Genomic DNA, 27,238 nt, shown 5'->3' with positions numbered 1-27,238 from the left:
GGAACACCACTACCTGCATGTTCTCTTCCAAGCTGCTCACCACCCTGACTTGGAAATATATTGCCGTTCCTTCACTGTCACTGGATCAAAATCCTGGAACCCACTACCTAACAGCACTATGGATTTACCTATACCGCATGGACTGCAGCTGTTCAAGAAGGTAGCTCACTACCACCTTCTCAAGTGCAATTAGGGATGGGCAGTAAATGCTTGCCTAGCCAGCAATGCCCACATCCCATTGATTAATTAAAAAGAACTCTCCTTGTAAAAACACATTCCTGGAATCTATAATAAATTTGTGCTTCACAGTCCTTAAGCGTGTCCCTACTTGTCCTGTTATCCTTGCATGTCTGAGACAGCCAGGCCATTTTACTTTCTCTAATTTATTATTTATAGTTCTGCTAGAATCACACTGAAGCTTCTCTTTGTGAGGCTGAAGAAATTTGACAGATCATTGAACAGATGTCCAGCAGAGATTAACCACAACACAAAAGCAAAATACTGCAGATGTTGGAAATCAAAAATAAAAACAGAAAAATCTGGAAATACTCAGCGGGCCAGGCACCGCCTATGGAGAGAAAAACAGAGTTAACCGAAATGTTAACTGTTTTTATTTCCGCATACACAGCTTGACTTTCTGAGGTCAGCTTTTTCTGTTTCTATTTTACATTAGACATTAATTATACTCTGGAATCTTAATTCTCATTTCTTTAGTGTAAAAGTGAATAATAAGTTCCTGAAGGAATTCACAGCTGTGGTTGAAAAGACAGTACAAGCTGACAGTTTCTCTATTGCATATGAATTTCAGAGATGGTTGGATGCAGGTAGATATTACAATTTATTCTTTAAAAACATCCAGTTGGCAGCATCATTAAGGTTGCATGTGAAACTCAGAGAGGGACATATTGACCACAGGAAAACACATGTTAGGGGCTAAATTGGATAGCCCCTGAAGGGATCACAATGCACACACTGCAAACACCATTTTGGAGCTTTAAGGCCACTTGTAGTGCCCAAAGAATGGGCGCTGACAAGTCCAATTTCTTGCCAATTTTATTTGACATACACAAACCATGTGAGGAATTTAATGGAGCCCACTGCCTGCAGGAAAGCAATTAAGCTCATTAACAAGCTGCTTGAGATCAGTTATTCCTGAGCCCACCAGGATTTAATGATGGCTCGGGGACTTAACTGAACTTGCATGGTTCTCCTGAGAGCTGTCCAGTTTGCCTGTGGCCTCGTTGTGGGCGGACCCACACTCACAGTTATTCCGTGTCTGTTTGAGGGACCCGGCATCGGGAAGGTGGGGAGCCCCAGCCTGCCGAAAGCCATCCCCTGCCCTTGCATCTTGCACCCCTCCTCCTCCTCATCAGCAACCCCCTCCCTGTGACTCCCATTCCACTTACCTCTCCAGGGATCCAATAGCAATCTGTGGGGAAGGCCTCAGTGCAACCCCCACCACTTTCAGTGACACTGCCTGTATAGGGAACTGCTGGTCTCAGATTGGCTGGCAGCTCTCAGGGGCAGGGTTTCTGCCCAACAAGAGCCTTGATTGAGTGGGAGGCCTGATGCTCTCCAGGTAAGTACCTAATTGTCCTGAAAGAGTGTTGGGCCTACAAGAGGAAAGCAAAGTAAGGTTGTTAACAGTGCTATCAAGCAGCACTTACTTAAAATGAACCTCCTCACTGATGCTCAGTTCGGGTTCCGCCAGGGCCTTTCAGCTTCTGACCTCATTACTGTCATAATTCAAGCACGGACAAAAGAGCTGAACTGAAGAGTTGAGGTGAGATTGACTGCCCTTGACATCAAGGCCATATTTGACCAAGTGTGGCATCAAGGACTGCAAGCAAAACTGGAGTCAATGGGAATCAGGGAAAACTCTCCACTGGTTGGAGTCATACCTAGCACAAAGGAAGATTGTTGTGGTTGTTGGAGGTCAGTCATCTCAGTTCCAGGACATCACTACAGGAGTTCCTCAGGATAGTGTCCTCAACCCAACCATCTTCAGCCGCTTTACCAAAGACCTTCCTTTCATCATAAGGCCAGAGGTGGGGATGTTCGCTGATGATTGCACAATATTCAGCACTATTCGCGACTCCTCAGATACTGAAGCCTTCCATGTCCAAATGCAGCAAGACCTGGGCTACACCCAGGCTTGTACTAACAAGTGGCAAGTAATATTCGTGCCACGCAAGTGCCAGGCAATGGCCATCTCCAACAAAAGATAACATAACCATCGCCCCTTGACATTCAATGGCATTATTATCATCCTCTCTCTCACACACACACACACCAGCCAGCCTCTTTCCCCACCCCCCTTGGGTTCCACAGGGTCTCACTATCGAACCTCGCAGCCAGTGTCTCACCGCCGGGCTCCCGCAGTCTTTCCTCCCTGTGGGCATCCGCAATCCCTCCTCCCTGGGGGCTTCCACAATCCGTCTCTCTCTCTCACTCTCTCTCTCTCCTTCCCCTGTGGCTCTGGCAGTCTCTCTCTCACACCCCCACAACCCAAAAGCTCTGTTTTCCTCATCATACTCACCATCACTGGTGTTCGTTACTTCTCCAATCACAGCCTGTGTCTCTCCCACATTTGCTGCTGATAGGCTCACTAGTGCCACACAGAATGGCTTCGCAGGGCACAATATGACCTGCAGGCTGCAGGTTAGATAAGCCTGACCTAGAAGGACAAAGACAGGAGATGCATGGGAACACCACCACCTGCAAGTTCCCCCCCCAAGGGACACACCATTCTGACTTGGAACTATATTGCTGCTCCTTCATTGTTGCTGGGTCAAAATCCTGGAACTTCCTTCCCAACAGCACTGTGGTGATACCTACACCACATGGACAGCAGTGATTCAAGAAGGCGGCTCACCACCATCTTCTCAGGGTCAATTAGGGATGGGCAATAAAAATGCTGGCCTAGCCAGCAATGCCCACATCCTGTGAAAGAATTGCAAAAAAAGCAGGGCTTGGCAGGCTCCTGTCACACAAATTAAATCCTCCCCAGATTTCAGCTAAAACCTCCAAGCATTTTCTTTTGTTTTGCCATCACTCATTGTCACACGGTATTAATTTAGTTTTTGGTTCTGCTCCAGTTCTTTTGTGCCACTGCCTGATGCTAAATTTCACAAGTGAGCTGTGTCCTTACGATTTGAAATATGCTTCTTTTCACTTCTTGCCATTGTAGTGTGCATTGATGCAGGGGTTAACAATTATCCAACTGCATTAAATTGCTCACTGCCATTTTATGGTTCATTTGGAGTGTAGTATTATTGAACAAACCAAAGGAGCGGCAGGGCAAAGACTCCAAGGTCAGAATTTTACGTTCAGCACGCAAGCGTGTGCCCGACAGGCCCAAGTGTAATATGATGCGTGATGACCTCAGGAGTGCGTCCCGATGTCATTGTGCATTTGTGCAATATTTCGTTCAGCGGGCACGCGCCAATAATTGAAAGGCCTATTAAGGCCATTAACAAGGTAATTAACTTGAAATTTACGCTGCCCATCCAACCTAATGGTTGGCGGGCAGGCAAAAGGGCCAAGCGGCCTTTACGATTTTTAGGAAAACTCATCCAGGAGCGGGATGAGGTTTCCTAAAGCTAATGCATATTACATAAAAACTTTACTTTGAAATTAAAACCATGTCCCATCTCATGTGACACAGTACAATGAGGGGACATGTTTTATTAAATGTCCATTGTCTCTATTAATTTTTTTAAAAAGCGCTTCAATCTCCCTGAGGCAGCTTCGTGCCTCAGGAAGATTGAAGTGCTCTTTTGTGCACATGCGCGAACTGCGCACCAGGCCCGCTTTCCCTTATCCCCCCGCATGCACAGGTAGCGCTGAGTGTTGCCACTCACAATCCATGCAGGGCGGGCCTTAATTGGCCTGCCCACGTGAAATCACAGAGCAGAGTCGATCATGGGTGTCTGTCAGCTTCCTGACCGCTCCCGCCGAGCCCATCCAATGGGAGAAAAATTCTGGCCAAATGTAGTTGGAATCCGGAATTCTCTCCCCAAAATGCTGTAGATATTGGGACAATTGGAGCTTTCAAAGGTGAGATGGATAGATTTTTGTTATGTAAGTGCATCGATGGATATGGGGCTATGGCAGGTAAATGATGTTTAGGTACTAATCAGCCATTATCTATTTGAAATACAGAGAGGGCTTGAGGGACATTGAACGATCAACTCTTGTTCTTCTGTTCCTAAATCACAACCAAATTTAAAACAAAGCTAATGTGGTTATATAATTGGGTAAATTTGGTTAGAATACGGACTTATACAATTCATCAGAGCTTTCACTATTCCTTCAGATTCTTGGGATTAAATTATAAGTACAAAGTCTAGAGAACCGGAATAGTGAATGTCAATAGCCCAGTCCTCTTGCCCCTTTGTAATCAAAGGTTATGTTCAGCTGTAATCCTCAAGAAGGAAATTTTGCAGGACTTACAGATTTATAGAACACTTCTTCTGAACATTCTTCAGTATCCAGCAGCAACTGAAGAATTGGGAGATCATACGAACATACAAAATAGGAGCAGAAGTAGGCCATTCAGCCCTTCAAGCCTGCTCCATCACAGCTGATCTGTTTGTGTTTCGAGTTCTACATTCCCATCTACCCCGGAAAATCTTTGATTCCATTGCCTAACAAGAATCTATCTACCTCTGCCTTTAAAATATTCAGCGGCCCTCCTTCCACTGCCTTCTGAGGTGGAGAGTTCCAAAGTCGCACAAGCCTCTGAGAGAAAAAAATTCTCCTCATCTCCGTCCTATAAGCATGACCCCTAATTTTAAAACAGTGCCCCCTCATTCTGGACTCGCCCACAAGAGAAACATCCTTTCCATGTGACTTCAATCACTTTGTTTTTGCTCCCTGAGTTCACTGTCCTCCCAGATCTCCCTCTCTGTATAAAGTCTCCAACATACGTACATATGAACATATGCACATATGAACATACAAATTAGGAGTAGGCCACTCGGCCCCTTGAGCCTGCTCCGCCATTCAATAAGATCATGGCTAGTAATCAATTCCCCTCACAATAAATGATAACATTCTATCAGTTTTCCTAATTACCCACTCTACCTGCATGCTAACTTTTTGTGAATCATGCACTAGGACTTGTGATTCAGAATCTCAGAGCTCCTCAATCTCTCACCATTTAGGTAATAAGCTTCTTTTTTATTTTTCCTGCCAAAATGAACGATTTCACATTTGCCCACATTATACTTCATTTTCCAGATCTTTGACCACTCAATTAACCTATGTATGTCACTTTGTAGCCTCCTTACGTCCTCTTCACAATTTACTTTCCTACCGATCTTTGTGTCGTCAGCAAATTTAGCAACCATTCCTTTGATACCTTCATCCGAGTCATTTATATAAACTGTAAAAAGTTGAGACCCTGTACTGATTCCTGAGGCACACCACTCGTCACATCCTGCCAACCAGAAAAAGATCCATTGTGCCAGCTTTCTGCTTCCTGTTAGCTAGCCAATCCATACCAATATGTTACCCCCTACACCATGAGCTTTCTGCAATAACCTTATCAGGCACATTATCAAATGCCTTCTGAAAATCTAAGAACAGTGCATCCACCAGTACCCCTTTAGCCACAGCACACATGACTCCTTCAAAGAACTCCAATAAATTGGTTAAATATGATTTCCCTTTTACAAAACCATGTTGACTTTGCCTGATTGCCTTGAATTTTTCTAAGTGCCCTGCTATGTTATCTATAATAATAATTTCTAACATTTTCCCAAGACAGATGTTAGGCTAACTGGCCTATCGTTTCATGCTTTCTGTCTCACTCCCTTTTTGACTAAAGGAGTTATATTTGCTGTTTTCCAATGGAATGGAACCTTCCATGAATATAGAGGATTTTGGAACATTAAATCCAATGCATCAACTATGTCACTAGCTACACCTTTCAAGACCTGGGGATTTGTCAGCCAGCAGCCCTAACAATTTGCTCCATACCACTTCCCTGGTGATTGCACATTTCCTGAGTTCCTCCCTCCTTTCTATTTTCTGATTTACAGCCATATTCACAATCACCTTTTTGACCATTCCATGTTCTGTAGTCTCCCTACCTCTGTTAATTGTATACTAATTATGTTTAATTGTAAGCAGGTGGTGGGCATTAACTGGGGATTCACTTGTTCCCTTGAAATAGACACGGACTAAAACTGTGTTTGTTGGGTTAGGAGGTGTATGTTTGTAAGGTATAACTCTACAAATAAATGTTTATAAGTGTGTAAAGGTTTGTTTTAGTTCTCTCCTGCCGCACCTACCTTTCCGGAATATGACAGCCTACGTGCTGATGTTCTAATCCCAAAAACCTGTTGGTGAAGGATAAAACTGAGCCAACCTTTATGTACTTTAATTTATTTATGCAGCCACACATTGGAAGCATACATTTCCTAACCCAATAACCACAGTTTTAATCCATGTCTATTAATAGTTCTGTCGAAGGGTCATGAGGACTCGAAACGTCAACTCTTTTCTTCTCCACCGATGCTGCCAGACCTGCTGAGTTTTTCCAGGTAATTCTGTTTTTGTTTTCTATTAATAGGGGATCAAGTGGAATGTTCAGTTAATGCTCACCACCTGCATACAATTAAATATAATTAATATACAATTAACAACATACAAGGTCATTTTTCACCCTCTTCCAATCCACTTCCTTTGAAACTGCTCCTGGGAAGTTTTCTCCCAAGTTACTTACAAAACACTTTAAAACTCCAAACTGCCCAACTTGTGCCACTCCATTCACATCCAGTCATTGATCTTCTTAAGTATTCCTTCATCGCCATCTTTGATGCCCGAACCTTTACTGTCTTCTGTCCTAGTCATTCCCCTAGGTATGTTTCCTATCTTTGCTCCTTGCAATGCAGTGTTGAGGTTATCTGTTACGTAACTGGTTTAATCATCTATCATTAGATCTGACTGAACAACACCAAGCGCAATCAGACCTCACAAGTCTCTTCAATGAACAGCTCACTTTTCCATTATTATCCTGAAGAGCTGAAGTAATACATAGATTCTTTATGAACCGGGGGGAAAGCAATGTTTATGTGTTGATATCAACAGCAATAATTATTTGACTGTTGTCTCCAGAGAACACTGAGTTCCAAGGTGCTGTTCAAATGAAAGGACAAGATCTTCAGCTGTGACTCTTTCTTTTTACCTCTCTGTTCCTTATTTTGTTCTATTTGTTGCTGGATCTTTCTCTCCCCCATTCTCCCTTTCTCCTCTGTCTGATTCTCCTCTTCATGTATGTGGTTTACAGATGTTCCCTAATCAATCTGTAGGTTCATCTGTACATTTAGCTTCTTCGATCTGCTCTTGTGCCTTTCACATCTTGTTCAGCTTAGGTGTTGTTTTTGCTTCACTCTTTGTTTCTTCCACTGTTTCCTCATAGTCAAATGTGTCTCAGTAGTAGCACCCCTTCCTCTGAGTCAGAATGTTTATGTACCATTCCAGAGACTTGAGCACAAGATCTACACTGGCACATCAATGCAGTACTGAAGGAGTGCTATACTGTCAGTGGCTCTGTCTTTAGATGAGACCTTAAACTGAGGTCCCATCTGCTCTCTCAGTTAGGTATAAAAATGGCATGTCTTACAATGAGTTGAGGAGGAGTGAACTGGCTATCCTCTATTCTGCCTCATTGATTGGTCGCAACAAAGGTTTTAAAATTTCTTTTCCCTGTGGATACTTTTTTCAAATCCAAATGTAATTTCTACTATCAATACATTGAACAACAAGGAGCCAACCAACAAAGTTTTCTTGAGTAAAAGAAATACGAAGTTTATTAGTCACTAAACCCGATAGACATAGCTAAGCGATTCCACAACCAATGAATCAGATCTAAGCTCTGCAGTCCTGCCATAACCAGTCATGAATGATGGTGGAAAATTAAACAACTCACTGGAGGAGGAGGCTCTACAAGCGTCCAATTCCTTAATCATGAGGGAGTCCAGCACATCAGTGCAAAAGATAAGGCTGAAGCATTTGCAACAATCTTCAGCTAGAAGTGCTGAATGGATAATCCATCTTGGCCTCCTCCTGAGGTCCCCAGCATCACAGGTGCCAGTCTTCAGCCAATTCGATTCACTCCATGTGATATCAAGAAACAGCTGAAGATACTGGATACTGCAAAGGCTATGGGCTCTGACAATATTCTGGCAATGGTACTGAAGACTTGTGCTCCAGAACTTGCCATGCCCCTAACCAAACTGTTCAAGTACAGCTACAAAACTGTCATCTACACTGCAACGTGGAAAATTGCTCAGCTATGTCTTGTGCACAAACCCAACCCAGCCAGTTACTGCTCCATGAGTCTACTCTCGATCATCAGTAAAGTGATGGAACGGGTCATCAACAGTGCTGCACCAGCCATATTAATACTGTGGCTACAAAAGCAGGTCAGAGGCTAGTAATCCTGCGGCGAGTAACTCACCTCCTGACTTCCCAAAGCTTGTCAATCTTCTACAAAGCATTGCAGGAACTCACCAAAGCTCCTTAGACAGCACCTTCAAAACCCACGACCACTACCATCTAGAAGGACAAGGGCAGCAGACACATGGGAACACCACCATTTGGAAGATCCCCCCAAACCACTCAGCATCCTGACTTGGAAATATATCACCGTTCCTTCACTGTCACTGGGTCAAATACCTGGAATTCCTTCTCTAATAGCACTGTGGGTATACCTACACTGGACGGACTGCAGTGGTTCAAGAAGGCAGCTCACCACCACTTTCTCAAGGGCAATTAGGAATGGGCAAAAAATGCTGGTTTAGCAGCAATGCCCACACCCCATGAATGAATTTAAAAAAAAAAGATTTTGGAAGCAGTTCCCCTGGGATTCAACTCATCGAGATTTTACTGTACAACAAATAGTGAAAAGCTGCAATTCTGAAACAAAATCAGAGTTAAGGGCTTTGCACTTGAAATGTTCATTTAGCTGTTCTCTGCAAAGCCATCCACTGATATGTGACTTCAAGAATTTTGGAAAGAAGCAGGGTGTGGTTCTGCAACCTCTTCTGAAATGATTCCAAACATTTGGTTATCCAGTCATGTTTTGTAATTTGTTTATGTGGATGTGGGTGGGGTTTGTGCATTAATGATAATCTGTCTGAGAAGATAAATTTCATTGAAGCCGAGAAGCAGCTGTCTACGAATACAGAGGTATTAGTAAATGTGATTTGTAAGTAAGGCTGGAAAGGAGAGAAATCATGTACCCAGATCAGTAGTAAGAGGAATGTACATTACCTCGGGCAGGTAATGGAGAGAGGGATAGTAAAGGCAGCATCTTGTTGAAGGCTTATTTTCCCAAGTGCTGTGTTACGCAGAAAATAATCCACAGTCTCTCTCTCCTTTACGAGTTATTATTTACATGAGTTACAATGTGAGAACAGAGAACAGTCTCAGTTCAGGTGAATCAAATGGAGCACGAGCTCAGGTAGTTGCAGGTCTGCGGTAAAACAAGTTAGGACAGTTTGGTAAGATAAATCTTCATTGTGAGTGTCAAGTAAGAAAAAGAAAAATGAAGACTAGTTTTAAGTCTATAGGAGTTAGGAAATGGCACTAGTTCCAGTGAAGACTTTTGCAACACGGAAGTCCTTTAATTCGGGATATTTTTTCTGAAACAGTTTAATTGTTGATGGTTTTAAATGATCAATAGGGGGTTTTGATCAATAGGGGGTTTCAGTGATAGGGGAAACACTTGATAAATGACGCAGTTTCTGTTTCATTAAATGGTTCCCTGCAAACAGTTATAGGATATAAGTAAATATTATAGGAACAGGGCTCTGATTAAACAGGCTAGGCAGTTCGTTGGATGATAAACTCCTAAATGTATTAGTATTGCAGATGGATATAAAAGATTGAGAGATGTGGAAAGCTACTGATAATGCTAAATTATAGATTTTTCTTGCACCTGAAGACAGGTTAAGAGAAGGACTGGTGACTCTGGGCTGTTATTGTGAGCAGGGTGATGGATGTCCATAGATAAGCTTCTACCCGAGCTGAAACACTGACCCTTCTTTTGCAGAGAGCTGTAAACCTTCACCATGTCTAAACAAAGGACTGTGCGCCTAGAACCTGGGAGACCCAACCAGGTAATTTATGTGCTGGGAACTGAGCTCAACATCGACATTTACAAGTAAGTCGACAAACTGATTTGACTTTTCTCTTACTAGTTGATCTTTTTACATATGTTTGATGCTCCTCAAACATCCTTCTTGCAACTGCTGGACTTAATTCAGAAATCTAAACTCCGAGGCCCCTCATCTAGGATAACCATTTCCCAATTGCTGTTCTATTTTCTATTCTAAGTTCCTCCTGGCCACTTGTTTTGTATATCACCATATGCCCTCCCCTCTGTCTTGCCAACTAAACCCTCACTTGAGTGGGTGCCTTTGGGCTGTTGCTTGTGAGGGTGAATTGCAATGACAGGATTCATGGAGAATGCTGAGTATTGCTGAAGCAGAGGGGCCAGGTTTCTCTTGCTAATCTTACAAGAGTATAGTATTATTGCATCTGCTGCTGAAACCTTTATCCATACCTGGACATGACAATTCTAATGCTCTCCTGGCCAGTCACCAGTTTTCCACCCGAATAAATGTGAGCTCATTCAAAGCTCCATTGCCTGTACCCTAATTCAACCACATTCCATTCACCGGTCACCTCTGTGCTGACCTACATTGGCTCCCAATCTAGCAACAACTCAATTTTAAACATCTCATCCTTGTTTTCAAATGTTTCAGTGACCTTGCCCCTGCCAATCTCTGTAAATGCTTCAAGCCCATGTCTGTGCTCCTAGAATTCTGGCCTGTTGTGTATTTTCGTTTTTAATTGCTTCACAATTGGCAGCCATGCCTTCACCTGCGAAGCCACAAGCTCTGGAAATCCTTAGCTACGTCCCTCTGTACTGGAGGAGTACTGGCTTGTCAGTTGAGAAGGGCATTAGGTATTAAATGTACGACTTTAAAATATGAACTGTATTACATATGCATGCTCTGATCAAATAACACTCCAACCTGTATTGTCATGGACATCAAAGTGCTACACTTTGTCTTTACTAAGACCACTCTTTGTCTTGATTCTCCTTGTGCAATGTGTATATTTCAGCATTTCCTCCTTGTAAAAGCTGAGAAGCTGAAGGTGTAGGGTTTTTCTACCATAGCAGCTCTTCGTGAAATAGTATTGTTGCTCAGAGCAATGTTTTTTATGCTTGTAGATCAGCATCATTTTGATTTGTGTTCAGTCAAGTTTAAAATATATTGCAACTGGCAGACTGGAAGTCACTTGATTTTGCATTGTCAGGACTTAAAAATTTGCAAATCTAGTAGGGAGTAGATTGAGGGTAAGATCAGCATGACAAGTAGAGAGAAAAACAATAAAATCATTACTTCTCTGAATCTAACTGGATGAACTGGCTAACTTTTTCTACATTTCGTTGAGTATCTAAACTTATTTATCTTTAAATGTGACTGGTTACGAGGAAAACACAAGTCTGTTCTTTCTTGATTAAAAGATGATTATATCTCTCGATATAATCAGATGGTTGTCTGTACGTGTGGTTTCCTGTTGGTTGAGTGAACAGAAATACAGGCATGGTGCTGTCCAAACTGAGCCAAGGTGGAGCCATAGTCTCCTACATGTTAGTTGGTCCCCTCCCACCAGGATAGCAGTAGTTGCTACAGTTTATGATAAGATTTCTTGAGGTCAAATATGTTCATGTCTATTGTTGGCTCCTTTACCACCTGGCATAGGCCCAGCTACATCCTTCAAGATGTGGCCGGCTAGATCTTCACCCCCTTTCCAATTGCTTTGTGTGTCACCATGTTATCTCCTTTCAGTCTCACTAACTAAGCCCCCTTTTGAGTGGGTGTCTTTGGGATATTGGTATTTGACACTGAAGTGTCCCATATCAGAGTACATTCTGTGCCCTTAATTTCCCTCAGTTTCTTGCTTCAATTTCTCTCTACTTCTCTTTTCCTTTAAATCGTTTCTTTAAACCTATCTCTTTGACCATAATTTGGATGTCCTTGGTACATTTTACTACTTTAAAGGTGCTATATAAATGTAAATTGTTCTTATTGTATTACTGATCTATCATATATTGATGGCAACATCCCAAAGGATGTCTGCAAGTGGTGCTGTGAGCATAATGTTACGTGCAGCAGCAATTCATCCACGGAAAGCATCCATGTGGGAAAATCGGAAAGGTTTAAAAATTAAAGCATATAAAATTGGATAACCTTCTGACATGCATTGGTAATTGGTTGAGACAAAGGGGATAGACAGCAGGGTTGAAAGGAATGTACTCTGATGAATAGGCTATGTCAAATGGTGTTTCCTAGGAATCTGTACTGGGGCCTCAGCTTTTCACTATAAGTATCAGCGAACTGGATGAAGGATTTGAGAGTTGTATGTCCAAGTTTGTAGATAGCATTAAATTAGTAAGCACAGAAAGTTGTGTGGGTGGTAGCAGAAAGTTTCAGAGAGACATAGATTAAGTGAATGGACAAAACTGTAGCGAATAGAGTTCAACATGGGGAACTGCACTTTGTATCCAAGGGAGACAAATCGTGACAAAAGCAGAAAATTCCAGAAATACTCAGCTGGTCTGGCAGCATCTGTGGAGAGAGAAACAGAGTTAACATTTCAGGTCAATGACCTTTCATCAAGCAAATTGTATTTTCTTAATGGTGAAAGATTATGAACAGCAGGGGTTGGTGGGGGCTGGGGGTGGGGGGAATGGCAATAGCTGGTGTGGGAGGAGGGATTTAGGTACTTACTAGAAATTAGTGCACAGGTACTAAAAGTAATCAAAAAGACTGATGGAATATTGGCCTTTGTCTCAAGGGGACTGGATTACAAAACTGAAAAGGTGATGCTTCAGTTGACACCCCTCCCCACCCCACCCCTCGCAACATATCTGGAATACTGTATTTGGTTTTAAGCCCTGTATGTCAAGTAGGATAGACTGGCCTTGGCAAAGTCACAATGCAAATTCGTCAGAGTGAATACTGGGAATTAAATGGTTACATTATGAGGATAGATTGCATAAAATTGGTTTCAATTCCCTTGCATTTCTAAGGTTGAGGGATAAACCAGTCAAACTGTTTAAATTGATAAAGAGAGTTAGGAATGCCCTTCCTAATAGCGCTGTGGGTGTTCCTACAACACATGGACTTCAGTGGTTCAAGAAGGCAGCTCACTACCCTGAATATTTTTTTTACCAGGAAAAGGTTAGGCGCCAGGCAGACCACTCGTCCTTGGGCTACTTAAGGCCCTTGTGTGGATAATTAGTAGCCACCTAAGGGCCTCCACCTTCTGCTGCTGGTATTTTACCAGTGGTGGTCTTGCCTAATCCACATGGTGAGGGCGTCAGGTCCTTGTTGTGGACGGGGGTGGGTTGGGGTTGGGGTGGGGGGTGGATCACAATGGTTCAGGCACCTTGTTCCCAATGGAGACCCTCTCCCCCCACAATACTCCCCCTTGTATTTTCCACCTCCTCGGGATCCCAGCCCCTCAACCCCCTCACTGGTGCCTGTGAGCCTGGCTGCTACAAAAGTATAATAATTTTCATAATATTATTGTGATTTATTGTAAAAGTAGGTTAATAGTGGAGTTTGGATAGTTTGTGTGTATGTGTGGGATTTAATTGAATTGGAGACAGCTGGTCTGGAGGTTTGGAAGTATCAAAAGAAGTTAAATAGAGAGGGGTTTGAAATGCTAAATACATAAACATGGCTGAAGTCTTAGAATGTAAGGTGTGAGGAGAATTTGCATTTTTAGATAAATCGGGGCGGTTTGAATTTCAAAGAGATAGTAGGATGTTTACACCTAGCCAGCTAAGCTAAGCCAAGCAGTGTGTTTATTTTTCCCAAAGGTTGCTGACAATATTAATTTTATGATAAAGTACATTTTCAAAGATAATGGAACAAAGGAAATTACAGTTTAAAGAGAGAAAAATGTATCTTAAGGAGAATGAAAGGCAATGTTAGGGGGGCCCTGTGACATCTAGCAGAAGCTTGTGAAACAGCCTCAGACAAAAAGCCTCCAGCCATGACTGCATGAGTCTGCTGCACCCAGCCCTTAAAGGTGATAACTGTGCTTGACTGTCTTTCTAACCTTAAAATCCAATTTTGGACTATTGCCTTACAAATGGATGTATTTGGGAGTCAGGTTAGGTAGGAATTTTAATATTTACTACAGTATTAAGTAACAGGAATCTTATGGATGTGTTCAACATCTTTTCTTTTCTTAATGAATATTTTAATTTAGCTTTAAAAAAAATCTAAAGGCCTCAGTGGACATTACTTCTTAATTCAATGCCCGCATCTCGAAATAAATACAAATTGCAAAACTGTTGTGATAGTAGGATCAAGTTTCCCTCATGGATTTGATCCACCTGGCACACATCATCTGCTGCAACATAACAAATTGGGGGCTCTTTGCGGGATATTTGAAATTCCTTGATCGGTTTGGAGTTGGTGAATTTTAAGGTTACGAGTATGAGAAGCACATTGAATTCAGGAGTTGGCATGAGGGATTTTTAAGGTGGTAAGACTGCACAAATGGCTGTATCCATGGCTAAAACTTTTTTGGAAGTAGAAGATATAATTCTGATTGAGTTGCAAAAAGTATCTAAGGGGAAGTTAACAGAGTTGGTGGATAAGTTGCAGTGGAGGTTACCTGTAGGGGCAAAGAAAGCAGACATCGTTGAAGTGATAGCACAGCATTTGAAGTTGGAAGTGATACCTGATGCTAATGAGTCACAGCTGAAGGTAGTGAGACCTCAGTTACGAATGAAGAAGCTTGAATTTGAACAAGCAATGGAAATTTTAAAAAATGGGATTAGAAACAACAGAAAAAGAAAAGGAAAGGGAACTGGCAGAAAGACAGGAAAGAGAAAAAGACAGGAAAGGGACTTTGAAATGGCAAGGTTAGAAAAGGAAGAAAGAGAGAATGAGAGAGAAAAGGAGTACCAGCTTAAAAAGCTGGAAGTTTAAAAAAGAGACGTCAGATGATGAGGAAGGTTCTGATGATGAAAAAACCTTCAACCTAAAACCGAGTGGGGAGGTGTTTAAATTTGTACAAGCTCTTCCGAAGTTTGAAGAAAGAGATGTAGAGGCACTCTTTATTTCATTTGAGAAGACAGCTAAACAGATGAAATGGCCACAAGAAAACTGGGTATTGCTTTTACAGTCTAGGTTAGTTGGTAGAGCTCATGAGGCTTATGCTTCACTGTCAGAAGAAGTGTCAGTGGATTATGATGTGGTTAAAAAAAAGGCTATTTTGAGTGCATATTAGTTGGTTCCTGAGGCATACAGGCAGAAATTTAGGAATATAAGGAAACAGATTGAACAAATTTATATTGGGCTTGAAAGAGTAAAACAAAGTACTTTTGACCAATGGATACGACATTAAAGATAGAGATAACATATGCACTCCTTAGAGAAGTAATTCTTTTGGAAGAATTTAAAGATTCAATTCCTTCAATAGTGAGAATTCGTGTGGAGGAACAGAGGGTTAAATCGATAAGACAAGCAGCAGAGACAGCTGATGATTATGAGTTAGTTCATAGAGCTAAACCTTTTTCTCGTCACCCTTTTAAATCAGAGAAGGATAAAAAGCGAAAGGAAGGTAGGTAGTCAGGGAGGAGAAAGAGTAGGTGGAAATTTCCAGGAAGTTTTTTCTCAGACTAAAATGGAAGGTGCTAAGGGTAGAAGTGACACTCAAAAATTGAAGTGCTTTCATTGTAGTAAAGTTGGACACACAAAGTCAATGTGTTGGAAAGTACAGGAAAGGTCTGGTACAATTATTGAGATGCAAAAAAGTTCTGGAAATAAAAGTACTGTGGGATCTGAGGTTCAGGCACAGGACAAACCAGTGGTTTGTGTACAGGTAAAACAGGGAAAATCAGTGATAGGTAAAGAAGTGGGAATGTGTTCACAATTTACCCAAGGGAGTTCTGGGGGGTAGGTTGCAGAAATGTTTAAAGATTTTGTATGTGAAGGGGAAGTCTTTCCATGTGTACAGGGTGGAGCAGGTAAAGATATTAAAGTTTTAAGAGACACAAAGACTAGTCAATCCTTAATGTTATGGGATAGTGATATTTGTGGTTCAGAAGGAATATTGCAGGAACAGGTGATAACAAGTGGAGATGCTAAACCTATTCCATTTAAAGAGTAAGTGGAAAATAGGTGAGGTGATTGATGGAGTAGTGGAAAAATTGCCAATTTCAGGGGTGCAGTTTATTTTCAGTAATGATATAGCTGGATCACAGATGTTGGTGATGCCTACTGTAGTCAAGCAGCCTGTGGATGTGTATTCAACAGAAGTGTTGCAGAAAGAGCATCCTGGTTTGTTTCCAGACTGTGTGGTAACACGATCATAGACTCATAAGTTGAGACAGGAGGAGGAGGAGTCTAGAACAGAGAGAAAAGATGTTGAAGTTCAATTAGCTGACACTGTCTTTGATAAGATTGTTCAGGAAGAGAGAATGGAGGAGAATGCAGCTGAGGTTTTTAGCTCAAGGCAGTTGCTACAGTTACAGCAAAAAGATCCACATCACATTGTTATACCATCTGGATATAGAAATGAGAAACTGAGAATAGCTCATAAAATTCCAATAGGGGGACATTTAGAAATTAAAAAGACACAGGTGAGAATAGAAAACCACTTCTATTGGTTTGGATTGCATGAAGATGTTGTTAAATTCTGTAGAACATGTCACACACATCAGGTGATAGGGAAACCACAAACAGTGATTAATCTGGTACCTTTAATTCCAATTCAAACATTTGAGGAACCTTTTACTTGGGTCATGGTTGATTGTGTAGGTTCCCCCCTCCCAAGACTAAAAGTGGAAATTAGTATTTGCTGACATAATGTATATGTCTAAAGGGTTTCCTGAAGTAATACCTTTTGAGAAGTATTACAACAAAGAGAATTGTGGAAGAGTTGACCAATTTCTGTTATGAGATCTGGTTTACCAAAAGAAATACAATCGGATCAGTGTTCAACTTTCATGTCACAGCTGTTGGAGGGGCAGCATCTTCACAAATGGGGGTGGAAGTTTCACCCTGAGTCACCTAACCACCTGACAACCGTTAAATCAGCTTGTGGCTACCTGGCCAAGTGGGGACAGGCTCACCCCCAAGTTTTAAGCCAGGAGGTGGGTCACCAGCTCTGCGTAGATTCCACCCCTAGTCAAAATGGCCTATCATAGGTCATCAATCTGAAATGTGAACTCTGTTTCTCTCCACAGATGCTACATAACCTGCTAAGTATTCTGCAACATTTTTGCTATTTAGTGCGTGAACCTCACTTTCAGGACAATGCCCTATTGTGAATGAATTAGGTTTCTGTTTTGGAAGAAACAATTAACTATCTCAACTTAAATATTTTATATTCCTCTAGGCCGGCACCTCTAGGATCCCAGTCATTTGAAGTGCACTCCAGCCCTGATGTCAAATGTTCCATTTCAGATCTACACAATGTAATTGTTGCAGCTGAACATGCAAAAAGATGGGCCATCAACAATGGGACCTTGCTTGTGGTCACAATGGAAAAAACAAGCAATTATCTCAATGATAACAAGGTAAGGTTGCAAACAAAAGATGATACAATGACAGAAGTGATATCATCATGAGACAATAGGAGCCTAATGAGAGTATTAGATTATTTTCTGATGCACCGAACTAATAAACAGGTGGGGATGAGGCATGTGAAAATGGAAGGATGAAAAACTGAGGAAGAGGTTAGGAGATGAAAAAGTTCAGGTTGACACCAATTGGGATGATGACTATTCTGCCGGCATGATGTTCTGACAGGTGGTTCCCCTGACCTACTCATAGACCAGCAAACCCATCCCACATCAGCAATTCTTTCTGCCAAAGAGAAACTCGGGGGTCTGGTTAACATTTGAAATGATTAAAGTTAGTTTTAAGGTTGGAGGGTTGCAAAGTGTCCAGTACAAAGGTGTTGTTCCTCCAGCTTACACCAAGCTTCATTGAAAGAGTGTGGAAAGGGCAAAGGCAGAGAGGTCAGAGTGGGAGAGTGATGGGAAATTAAAGTGACATGCAGCAGGCACTCGAGTCACATTTGCATACCAGGGTTCATCAGAGCAGCCAACTAATCCTTGTTTTATTTTCTGAGACTCTGGTTTTTGTCTTTCTGTTTCCACCTACGTTACTCTTCCCCTCAGCTATTCACATGTTCGCATTAACTTTCACATTAACTGCCCACTTAAGGGCGTCAATTGACAAGGCTGTTCACGAGTCTTCCCGCCCCAGACTTAAACAGGGCAGAGGCTGCATGGCAGCAGGGTCCCACCTGCCACCTTCCTGCCTAAATGAACATCCATTACCTCGGGGGATGACATTAAATTCCTCCTTATGTGGGAGCCCATTAAACCTCCTATCATTTTAAACCAATCACCTACTTGGCTGGAATAAAGATGGGGCCTTGGAAGAAGCATACTTGTGGCAGTCCATCAGACTGTTGATCAGTCTGAGAGCAAACCCTTCCATTGCTTTACTCTGTTCTTCAGGAACATAACATTAAATTTAAGAGACAGAGTGGGAGAAACTGGACAATACCAATGACTGTGAACCCACAAAACAACACTCCCTTTAATATAAAATGCTTTAATTTTCATGACAAATCTGAGTAATAGAATTCATATGTTCACTATTTTCATCCCATATTGTGGTTCTAGAGGTATAGCAACAACTAAGGTAGGACAAACTGGCCTATAATTTAATGACATATCTCTTTCTTCAATTGATTTCAGTAGAAAGGGAAATTGGGCACAGTGTACATCGGGTGGCTGGTCCAATCTGCCCCACTTTTTACCAACTCCATTGTTCCTAATCTGGTGTCTGATCTTTTCCTGTAGGTTACTATTATCTTTTATGGAGACAAGTTGGATAAACCAATTGACAAGATTATCCTCCAGCTCACGGCTGTCTGTAAGTAATTGACACTTCAGCAGACAGGTCTAGAAATTTCATGCGATGAGTTGCACTGCTTTTATGTCAGTGGAAAATTAGTTGTATTTCGGGGGCTGGAGAGGCACTTACACTCATAATTTTGTGTGTCAGCTTATTTAATGGAGTAGCGATTGGTGTAAACCTGAATTAGGTAGGAATAATATGCTGGATGCATGGAAACTACAGAGCAACCTTTAAAAAGCCAGTTCTGGCTGCAAGCTGCAGCAGCAACAGCTGAGGGGCCATGTTCGGCTCAGTCAGTTGACTGCCAGCTAGTTTGACTGAATGTTTCGTGACTGCGCCACTTTACAAGAATACCTAACATAGGGCAAACTGGCAAGAGGAAGCCAAAAAAGGCACAGGGACGTGGCACAGAGATGAAGAAGAACATGCCACAATTTCAAAACTCCAAACTTTCCTTTATTTGCTCATGGGATGTGGGCATCAATGGCAAGGCCAGCATTTAATTGCCCTTGGAGAATATTTCAGAGAGCAGTTAAGAGTCAACCACATTGCTGTGGGTTTGGAGTAACATATAGTGCAAATTAGGTAAGGACAGCAGACTTCCTTTCCTAAAAAGCATTGCATTAGTGAGCTTAAAGGGTTATTACAACAACCTAGTACTTTCACAGTCACCATTACTGATACTGTACTAGTTTCTCAATTCCAAATTTCTTTAATTAACTGATTTGAAGTTCTCTGGCTACTAACGTGGGATTTGAGCTCATGTCATTGAATCATTAGTCCAAGCCTCTAGATTACTAATCCAGTAACATCACCACTATGCTAGTGTACCCTGCAAGGAGTGATAGCACATTGGCTGTCTTTGGCAGGAAAACTATCAAAGAGATCTGCTGGGTCACTTGGAGGCAGTTGTCACTGGAACTGAATGCCAACTCTCTCCCCCACAAGAGTTGCAGACAAAAGCTGCAAAAACATTTAATGAACTGATCAGGGCAGGCAGGGTCACCAGCCATTCTCCCTTTTCTTCATTGGGCTCCCTGATCATTAACATACTCCAAAAGTAAGATTTGTACAACTAACCCTTCACAATGCACTCTAGCTTAGGGGAAAACCTGACTCTGAATCTTACACTGTGGCTACCCATAGCTTCTAACAGCAATGACTAATGTGCACAACACTAAAATGCTTGCCACCACTTTGACAGAGTGGTTCCTCCATGTCTTATTTTTCCGATGCCAATTAGCATGCAGTCCTCAGTTGCTAGTTAATTTCTGTATTCCTTCTTTAACAGACATATCCCTGGATGTAGATGCAGATCGTGATGGTGAAGTTGAGAAGAATAATCCAAATAAGGTGATTAAACAAAAAACCTGTACAGTTTAAGTTTTACACGGGATAAATTCCATGGATTTCTCCCTCTCATTTACTGTAATGTTGGTGGATGAGCTGGAGAACACCAGAAAACAAGAGCAAGTTGCATTTGTTTAGCACTCTTAACACAGTAAAGCATCTCTAGATGCTTCACAGCATTATCAACCAAAATGTGACACTGAGATATAAGGAGATATTAGGACAAGTGACCAAAAGCTTGGTCAAAGAGGCAAGATTTAATGAGTGACTTAAATGAGCAGAGAGGCATGATGTTTTTAGGAGGGAATTCTAGAGTTTAGGGCCTAAGCTGTTGAAGGCACAGGTGCCAATAGTGGAGTGGAGGAAACTGGTATAAAAACAAAAAACTACGGATGCTGGAAATCCAAAACAAAAACAGAATTACCTGGAAAAACTCAGCAGGTCTGTGGAAGGGTCATGAGGACTCGAAACGTCAACTCTTTTCTTCTCCGCCGATGCTGCCAGACCTGCTGAGTTTTTCCAGGTAATTCTGTTTTTGTTTTGGAGGAAAATGGTGATGTGCAAACGGCCACGGTTGGAGTAATGCAGACATCTCAAAGAGTTATAGGGCTGAAGGAGGTCACAGACAAAGGAAGAGGTGAGGCCATAGAGGTATCTGAGCATGAGAATGAGAATTTTAAAAGCTTTGACCTCTGCCAGACTAGGGACAAATGCTGGCTAGCCAGCACAGTGCTGGGTGAGCTGGAGTAACATATAGTGCAAATAAGGTAAGGACAGCAGACTTCCTTTCCTAAAAAGCATTACATTAGTGAACTTAAAGGGTTTTTACAACAACCCAGTACTTTCACAGTCTCCATTACTGATACAGTGCAAATTTGGATATGGGCAGCAGGATTTTGGATGAGCTGAATTTCCTGGTGGGTGGAGGTGTATGAATCTTTTTCTGTGATATTCACAGCTCTTCTGCTGAAGTTACAGTCAACAAGTAGGAGGTGCTGTATGATGCAAGACTTCACTTGCATTGTGTGACAAGAGCAATTGCAAAAAATTCAGACACTGTTGAACAATGGAGGCTTCTGCATTTTATAACTGTGATTAAAATGGGCAGAAGAAAGTTGTCTTGGCACACTGGGATGGATTTCCCTTTTAATTCTGGCTCATTTTTGGCATGGTGCTACAGCACTTGTCTGTACAAATTGTGATGATAATGGCCAATGCCAATCTTCACCGGAACTGTTCTCTCCAAATTCCACTGCTCCCCAACTCTAGCTCACCCTTCCTCCATACTTAATTGGTGGTTGATGAGTATGGCCAATATTCGCACTGCATTTTCCCTAACTTACATCCAAACTCAACTCTAAATAAAACATTCATTATACAAGTTGCACAGTGGTATCCCCAAGCCAGATACTGTATTGAGGAAACCAAGGCCTGAGTTCTACCCTCAGGGTGCGCCCGAAGTTGGCGTGGCTGGAAGCGGACATAAAACCTGCTCCTGGCTGCGATCACGCTGTGAACGCGATCTTATACTGGCTGGCCAATTAAGGCCTGCCCAGCGTGAAACACGACCCCATATCTGTTTTCCGTGCGCGGGGTTGGGAATGTGTTGGGCGCCAGGTCCAATGAAGACCCAGCGGGGCGTTCAGAAACAGAAGAGGCAGCCCCCTGAAGGCTGCCAGGAGTTGCAGGGGCGGCTGAGAGAGCTGACTGGAAACTGTGCAAGAAGTGTCCTGCTGTGCAGTCATGGACTCAGCTCCTGGAGGTCATGAAAGGTGAGAAAGCAAGTTGTGTGGGCACTCTACCCTGCATTTCTCAGATGAGTGCCTAAGAGTGCTGGTCAAGGAGGTCAGTACCAGGCGGCATATCTTAATGCCCAGGGATAGCAAGAGAAGGCCGCCCCACCTGACCGAGAAGGCCTGGACTGAGATCGGCACCCTGGTCAGTGGGCACGATGTGGTGCACTGCATGTGGACTCAGTGCCACAAACGATTCAATGATCCGCTGCGGTCAGCAAGGGTAAGTTCAGAAATGGCATGGACCTGTGTGGTGAACTTTAGCCAGGTGCCCGTTTCTCAGAATGTTCAGGGGTCCAAGAGTATGTATGCCAACTGGCACTTAAGCCTGCTCTGCCAAGGCTGGGATGTCAGCATGACTGGCCTCAGTGCATTGCAGGGTGAGATGTGCCACAGCGACATGGCCCACCTAATGCCAGGGTGGGAGGGCAGGTGAGAACCAGGAAAGGACCTTTAGGGAGACGGCGCAATTATGTCGTCAGGAGAAGACGCGTCATAACCCTGCAGAGCACCACAGAACAGGTGGAGGAGTGTCAAATCTGTGCTTGCTCACTGAGCACGAGAGTGATGCACTGGAGCTTGAATGCCACCAGGCAACTCGTTCATTCGGTCATGGTGAGGCAGGGTTCTCGAATGAAGGTAAGAGTGTGGGTGACAGATGGGTACTGGAAACATAACGGGCTCCTCTCATCAGAAACTGAACTGTCGTAGCCAGAGAGCCCACTGAAACTCCATTGCAGATGGCACCAGGCAGAAGATCCTACTGTCTCCTCAGCCTGCCCAGCTGCACAGTGACTATGATGATTGAATGTACTGATCTTTTGCCTTCCTCCCGCAGATATGCCATCTGCAGGAGCCACTGGCAACCCTGAGGACCTCTCATTGAGCTCTGAGGACAACAGCACACCTGCACCAGTGTCACACTGTCTCTCTAAACCAGGCACCAGCACAGATACTCTCATGTTGGTGGGTATTAGGTATTCGGCTCCACAGGTAATGCTCAGCAGTGAGGGCACATCGCACTCGCATGATGAGCTGGCAGAGGCAGAGAGGTCCCAGGGAGCCAACAGCGGGAGCACAGCTGGAGAACAGGACCATGCTGTGTCCGAGGCAGATGACGAGACTCTGGATTCGTCCATCAAGCAGCAGATGTTAGATGTCCAGCAGGATGCGCGGGGAGAATTGGCAGAGATGAGGGTCTGCGTGCCATGGTCTCCGGCATGGAGCAGTCCATGCAGAGCATGAGCACTGTGTTGATCCTTAACTCAGAGTGCACTGCCTCCTCCTCTGAGAGAGTGGTGACTCTCATGAGTTGGCAGCTTCAGGAGCAGACTCAGGGGTTGCACTTGGACCTGCAAGCCCTCACACAGGCAGTGACCTCAGGAGGTTGCTGCCAGTATGAGAGATAGATGAGGCTCCTAGCCTCCCTGCCAGGTCCCCATCCATCCATGGTGAGCAGGGAGGTGCAAATGTACCTCACGCTGGCGGACGAGCTGCCTGTCACCTCTGTGGGCTTTTCTCAGGATGCTCTGGACAAGGGCACCAGCTCTTCCACCCCTCTGCCAGTGACCGCTGCATCTGATGATGCCACGACAATGGAGGTGTGCCCAGCTATGGAGCTGGATGCACCCTCCCAGGCAGAGCCTACGCAGGCTCTGGCGGCCAGAAGGTGACCACCAAGTTCATCAGGGCCACCAGGACAGCCCCCAGTGCCACTGTCAGCGAGTGAAGGGGGTGGGCACCAAGACGCAGCACCTGCAGACATAAGTTGAAGGCACCTTGAGCACATCAGGGGTGTGTCACGGGTGACAATTTTTGCGTTAATTTTTTCGACTCTTGTGTTAGGGGATGGACACTTTGTTCTTTGTCCATATTAGGTACCATAAACATTTATTTAACTTAAATTGGCTGAGTTGGCTGGACATTTGTACAGGTGCCAGGTGCAGCACAGGCTTGTAAAAATATGGTGTTGTGTGGTGCTGGCTTACTGGGTAGGATTCTCATTTATTGATTATTAGCAAAGGAGATAGTGCCATTGGCTTGTTGGGGCATCAATGCCTTGGATGCCTAATGGAAGGCTTGCCGCACCAAAGCATCCCTGGTGTCCCTGTCTCCATGAGGGTTCCTGTCCTCTGCCTCGAGGCCCTCACCCTGTGCCTCTCCAGGCTCTTCCTCTGAGCCATCAGTTGAGTCATCCTCCATGGCCTGTGGAGCTGCCTCACTTTCTTCAGCCTCCAGTGGGTCCCCCCTTGCCAGGGCCAGGTTGTGCAGGACGCAGCTGGACATCCAGCATCTGCCACCTGATGGATGACTCCAGAAGCTCGTTATCTGCCTTGGACCTGACATGGTCCTGTTCTCCAGCTGTGCTCCCACTGTCAGCTCCCTGGGACCTCTCTGCCTCTGCCAGCCCCTCGTGGTGTCCCAATGACTATGAGGGAGACACGCTCTGGAGGATACTGCAATGCCCCCCTGACCGGTCCAGGCATCTGAAGCGCATCTTCAGCAGCCTAATGGTCCTCTTCACCACTGCCCTTGTGGAAGCATGACTCCTGTTGTATCTCTTCTCAGCCTCAGTTCTTGGGTGATGAAGCAGGGTCATCAGCCAAAGGATGTCACTCAGGAACCATCCATCCACTCACGCAGGAGCCACAAACAGCCTTGGTACCTGTGAGTGCCACAAGATGTAAGCATTGTGTGAACTCCCAGGGTAACGGGTGCAAACTTGGAGAATCGATGTCCTGTGGTCAGACAATCTGAACATTCATTGAGTGGAACCCCTTCCTGTTTATGAAAGCTCCAGGCTCACCTGCTGGTGCCTTAATGGCCTCATGAGTGTAATCTATTACACCATGGACATGGGGAAACACAAGCATCGCAGCGAAGCCTTGCGCTCTTGCCACCTAGTTCGCCTTGTCTGTCTGGAAGTGGATGAAAGTGCAGACGTGTCTAAAGAAAGCATCAGTCACGAGCTTGACGCAAATGTGTGCAGCCGATTGAGGAACGCCGCACAGATCCCCCACTGAGCCCTGAAAAGAACCCGAGGCACAGAAGTTGAGGGCCACTGCAACCTTCAAAGCTACTGGCATGGGGTGACCATTCATGCAGTTGGAGGCGATTCCCTGACCTATCAGCAGGAATTTTCCCGTTGGCGATTTGGGGGTGGGGCCCGTTCGATGACGGGAAAATAATGCGGAATGATGTCGGGAGGAACCCCTGACGTCATCCCGGACCCTTTAAATTTTTAGGAAGGCGGGCGGACAGCGAGATCAGCTGTTCGCCCGCCAACGTGTCATTGGCCAATTAAGGCCATTGACAGGCTAATTAAGATCATTAAAGACCTGCCCGTCCAACCTTAAGGCTGGTGGGCAGGCCAGGAGCCCCAGCGGGCTCCTGATAATATATGAAACTTCATCCACTGGCGGGATGAGGTTTCATGTCCATTTTTAAAAAGTTTAATAAAGTTTATGTCGTTTTTATTAACATGTCCCATCTCGTGTGACATTGTCACATAAGGGGGACATGTTAATATTTTTATTTTTCTATTTTTTCACTTTTGTGCACTGTCACTAATCTCCCTGAGACAGTTGGGGAATTCCTCCCCGCCCCGCACAGGAAGCACATAGCGCTTCCTGTCGGGAAGGCTGCTGGGCAGGCCCACCCACTCAAAATGGCGGCAGGCCCCTTTTCAGCAGCGGGGGTCAGCTGTCCACCCCCCACGAGCCAGTGGGGCCCACACGCTCACCAAGGGCAAAATTCTGCCTATCATGTGACATGTTGCTGTCATTTTTGTCCTTGGAGAGGCGGAGCCATCTGCAGCACTGGACCTTGAACATCTGGGGATAGTTGGAGCGCTGCCTGAACAGCCTAGATGCTGGGTAGTGGGATTTCGGCGTGCACTCCCACCTTGGCCCTGCACCAACTGAGTACCGTGCCTCACCTCTTAAAGGTCTGTCCCTGGGACGCTGCCCGTGCCCACCTGGCCTCCTCTCCCTCCTGCCCCTCTCTTCCTCTTCAGAGGAGGTTCCACCTGTGAAATACACTATCCCCATTAGATGGGATGCAGAGGGGCAGTGCCTTGAAAATGAAGGAGCGCTGTGCTGCAATACTCAGCGGAATCTTCCAGGGAAGATGAGGACCTGAGATGTTGAAAGGCAGGTTTGACAATCAAACGAGTTGCCGAGGAACTCTGGGACAACTCTGTCCTCACACAGCAACAAACCGGCAATGACAGAGAAAGTGCTGCTGCTCCAGGGCCTTTTATCCCAACCATGAATAAGGAAAGGATAAAAACGCGAATCCCACACACCCATTTTTCCTGTGCAATGAGCTGAAAATCGCACAGGCAGTGTAAAATCACAGTCAGTTGGCTATTTATTTGGTCTTATTTGGTCCTTTAATTGTCGGCAGGCTCCGCTCTGACTCTCACTGACCTCAATATTGGATGTGTGTGCGATGATGTCGGGACACACACCTGATGTCTTTTCACGCAATTTTGCGTGCGTTCAGGCAGGCTGACCTCAGAACACAAAATTCTGGCCCAAGTTGCTTGCTGGAACTGAAGGTTTGCGCTACTTTGCATGCATACTGATTTAAGCTGGAGATCTATGGGTTCTGTCAATACATTTCCTGCCATTTTACATCAGCTATGCAAAAAACATCTTTAAATGGATAATATGAATTCCACAAAGGACTATTCATATGTTTTGAAGAGTAGGAGGAAGCAGATATGTAATTGGCTAGATGAGAGATATTCAGAATGAAGCATTATAGCAGATATTTGCTTCCTACAAAAACAGACCACTCAAGAGGTTCTACAGTCCAAGAAGTTCTGCACTTAGATTTATTTGCACACTTGTGTCCAAGAAGGCTTTGCTTCTCTCCCAGAGGCAATATTGGGATATACAGTCCACTTTTACCAAGAAACCAGCATTACCTGTACCAAAGTAACCACTGCCTTCAGTTTTCTGTGACTAGGACCTGAAGTTTCATGGAGACGGAGAGACCCTCCATCTTTGCGAAAGCCTAAATCCGAAAGTTCCACCCCCAACCCCCAACCTGGCCCCTGCCATTTTTACAGGGGGAAGGGAATGGAGGCAGGTCACAACA

The 27,238-nt window shown here is 44.1% G+C and overlaps 1 protein-coding gene across 4 annotated transcripts in view; it reads left to right on the top strand.

The window, feature by feature from the left end:
- The window catches only part of LOC121288682 (protein-arginine deiminase type-2-like), an 82,700-nt gene that overhangs the window by 29,807 nt on the left and 25,655 nt on the right, over positions 1-27,238 (top strand). Inside the window, exons 1-5 of one of the 4 annotated variants that reach the window (XM_041207413.1) lie at positions 6,533-6,551; positions 10,067-10,177; positions 17,452-17,632; positions 18,932-19,004; positions 20,281-20,342. In XM_041207413.1, coding sequence (XP_041063347.1) covers positions 10,086-10,177; positions 17,452-17,632; positions 18,932-19,004; positions 20,281-20,342 — 408 coding nt within the window. In that variant the 5' untranslated portion in view covers positions 6,533-6,551; positions 10,067-10,085. Of the gene's footprint in view, positions 1-6,532; positions 6,552-9,089; positions 9,221-10,066; positions 10,178-17,451; positions 17,633-18,931; positions 19,005-20,280; positions 20,343-27,238 lie in introns of those variants that run through there. The other 3 variants (XM_041207410.1, XM_041207412.1, XM_041207411.1) reach the window with 3 other exon arrangements.

This window comes from Carcharodon carcharias, chromosome 15 (genome assembly GCF_017639515.1).
Source record: "Carcharodon carcharias isolate sCarCar2 chromosome 15, sCarCar2.pri, whole genome shotgun sequence".
Classification (NCBI taxonomy): domain Eukaryota; kingdom Metazoa; phylum Chordata; class Chondrichthyes; order Lamniformes; family Lamnidae; genus Carcharodon; species Carcharodon carcharias.
This window is presented reverse-complemented; position numbering and strand designations above follow the sequence as displayed.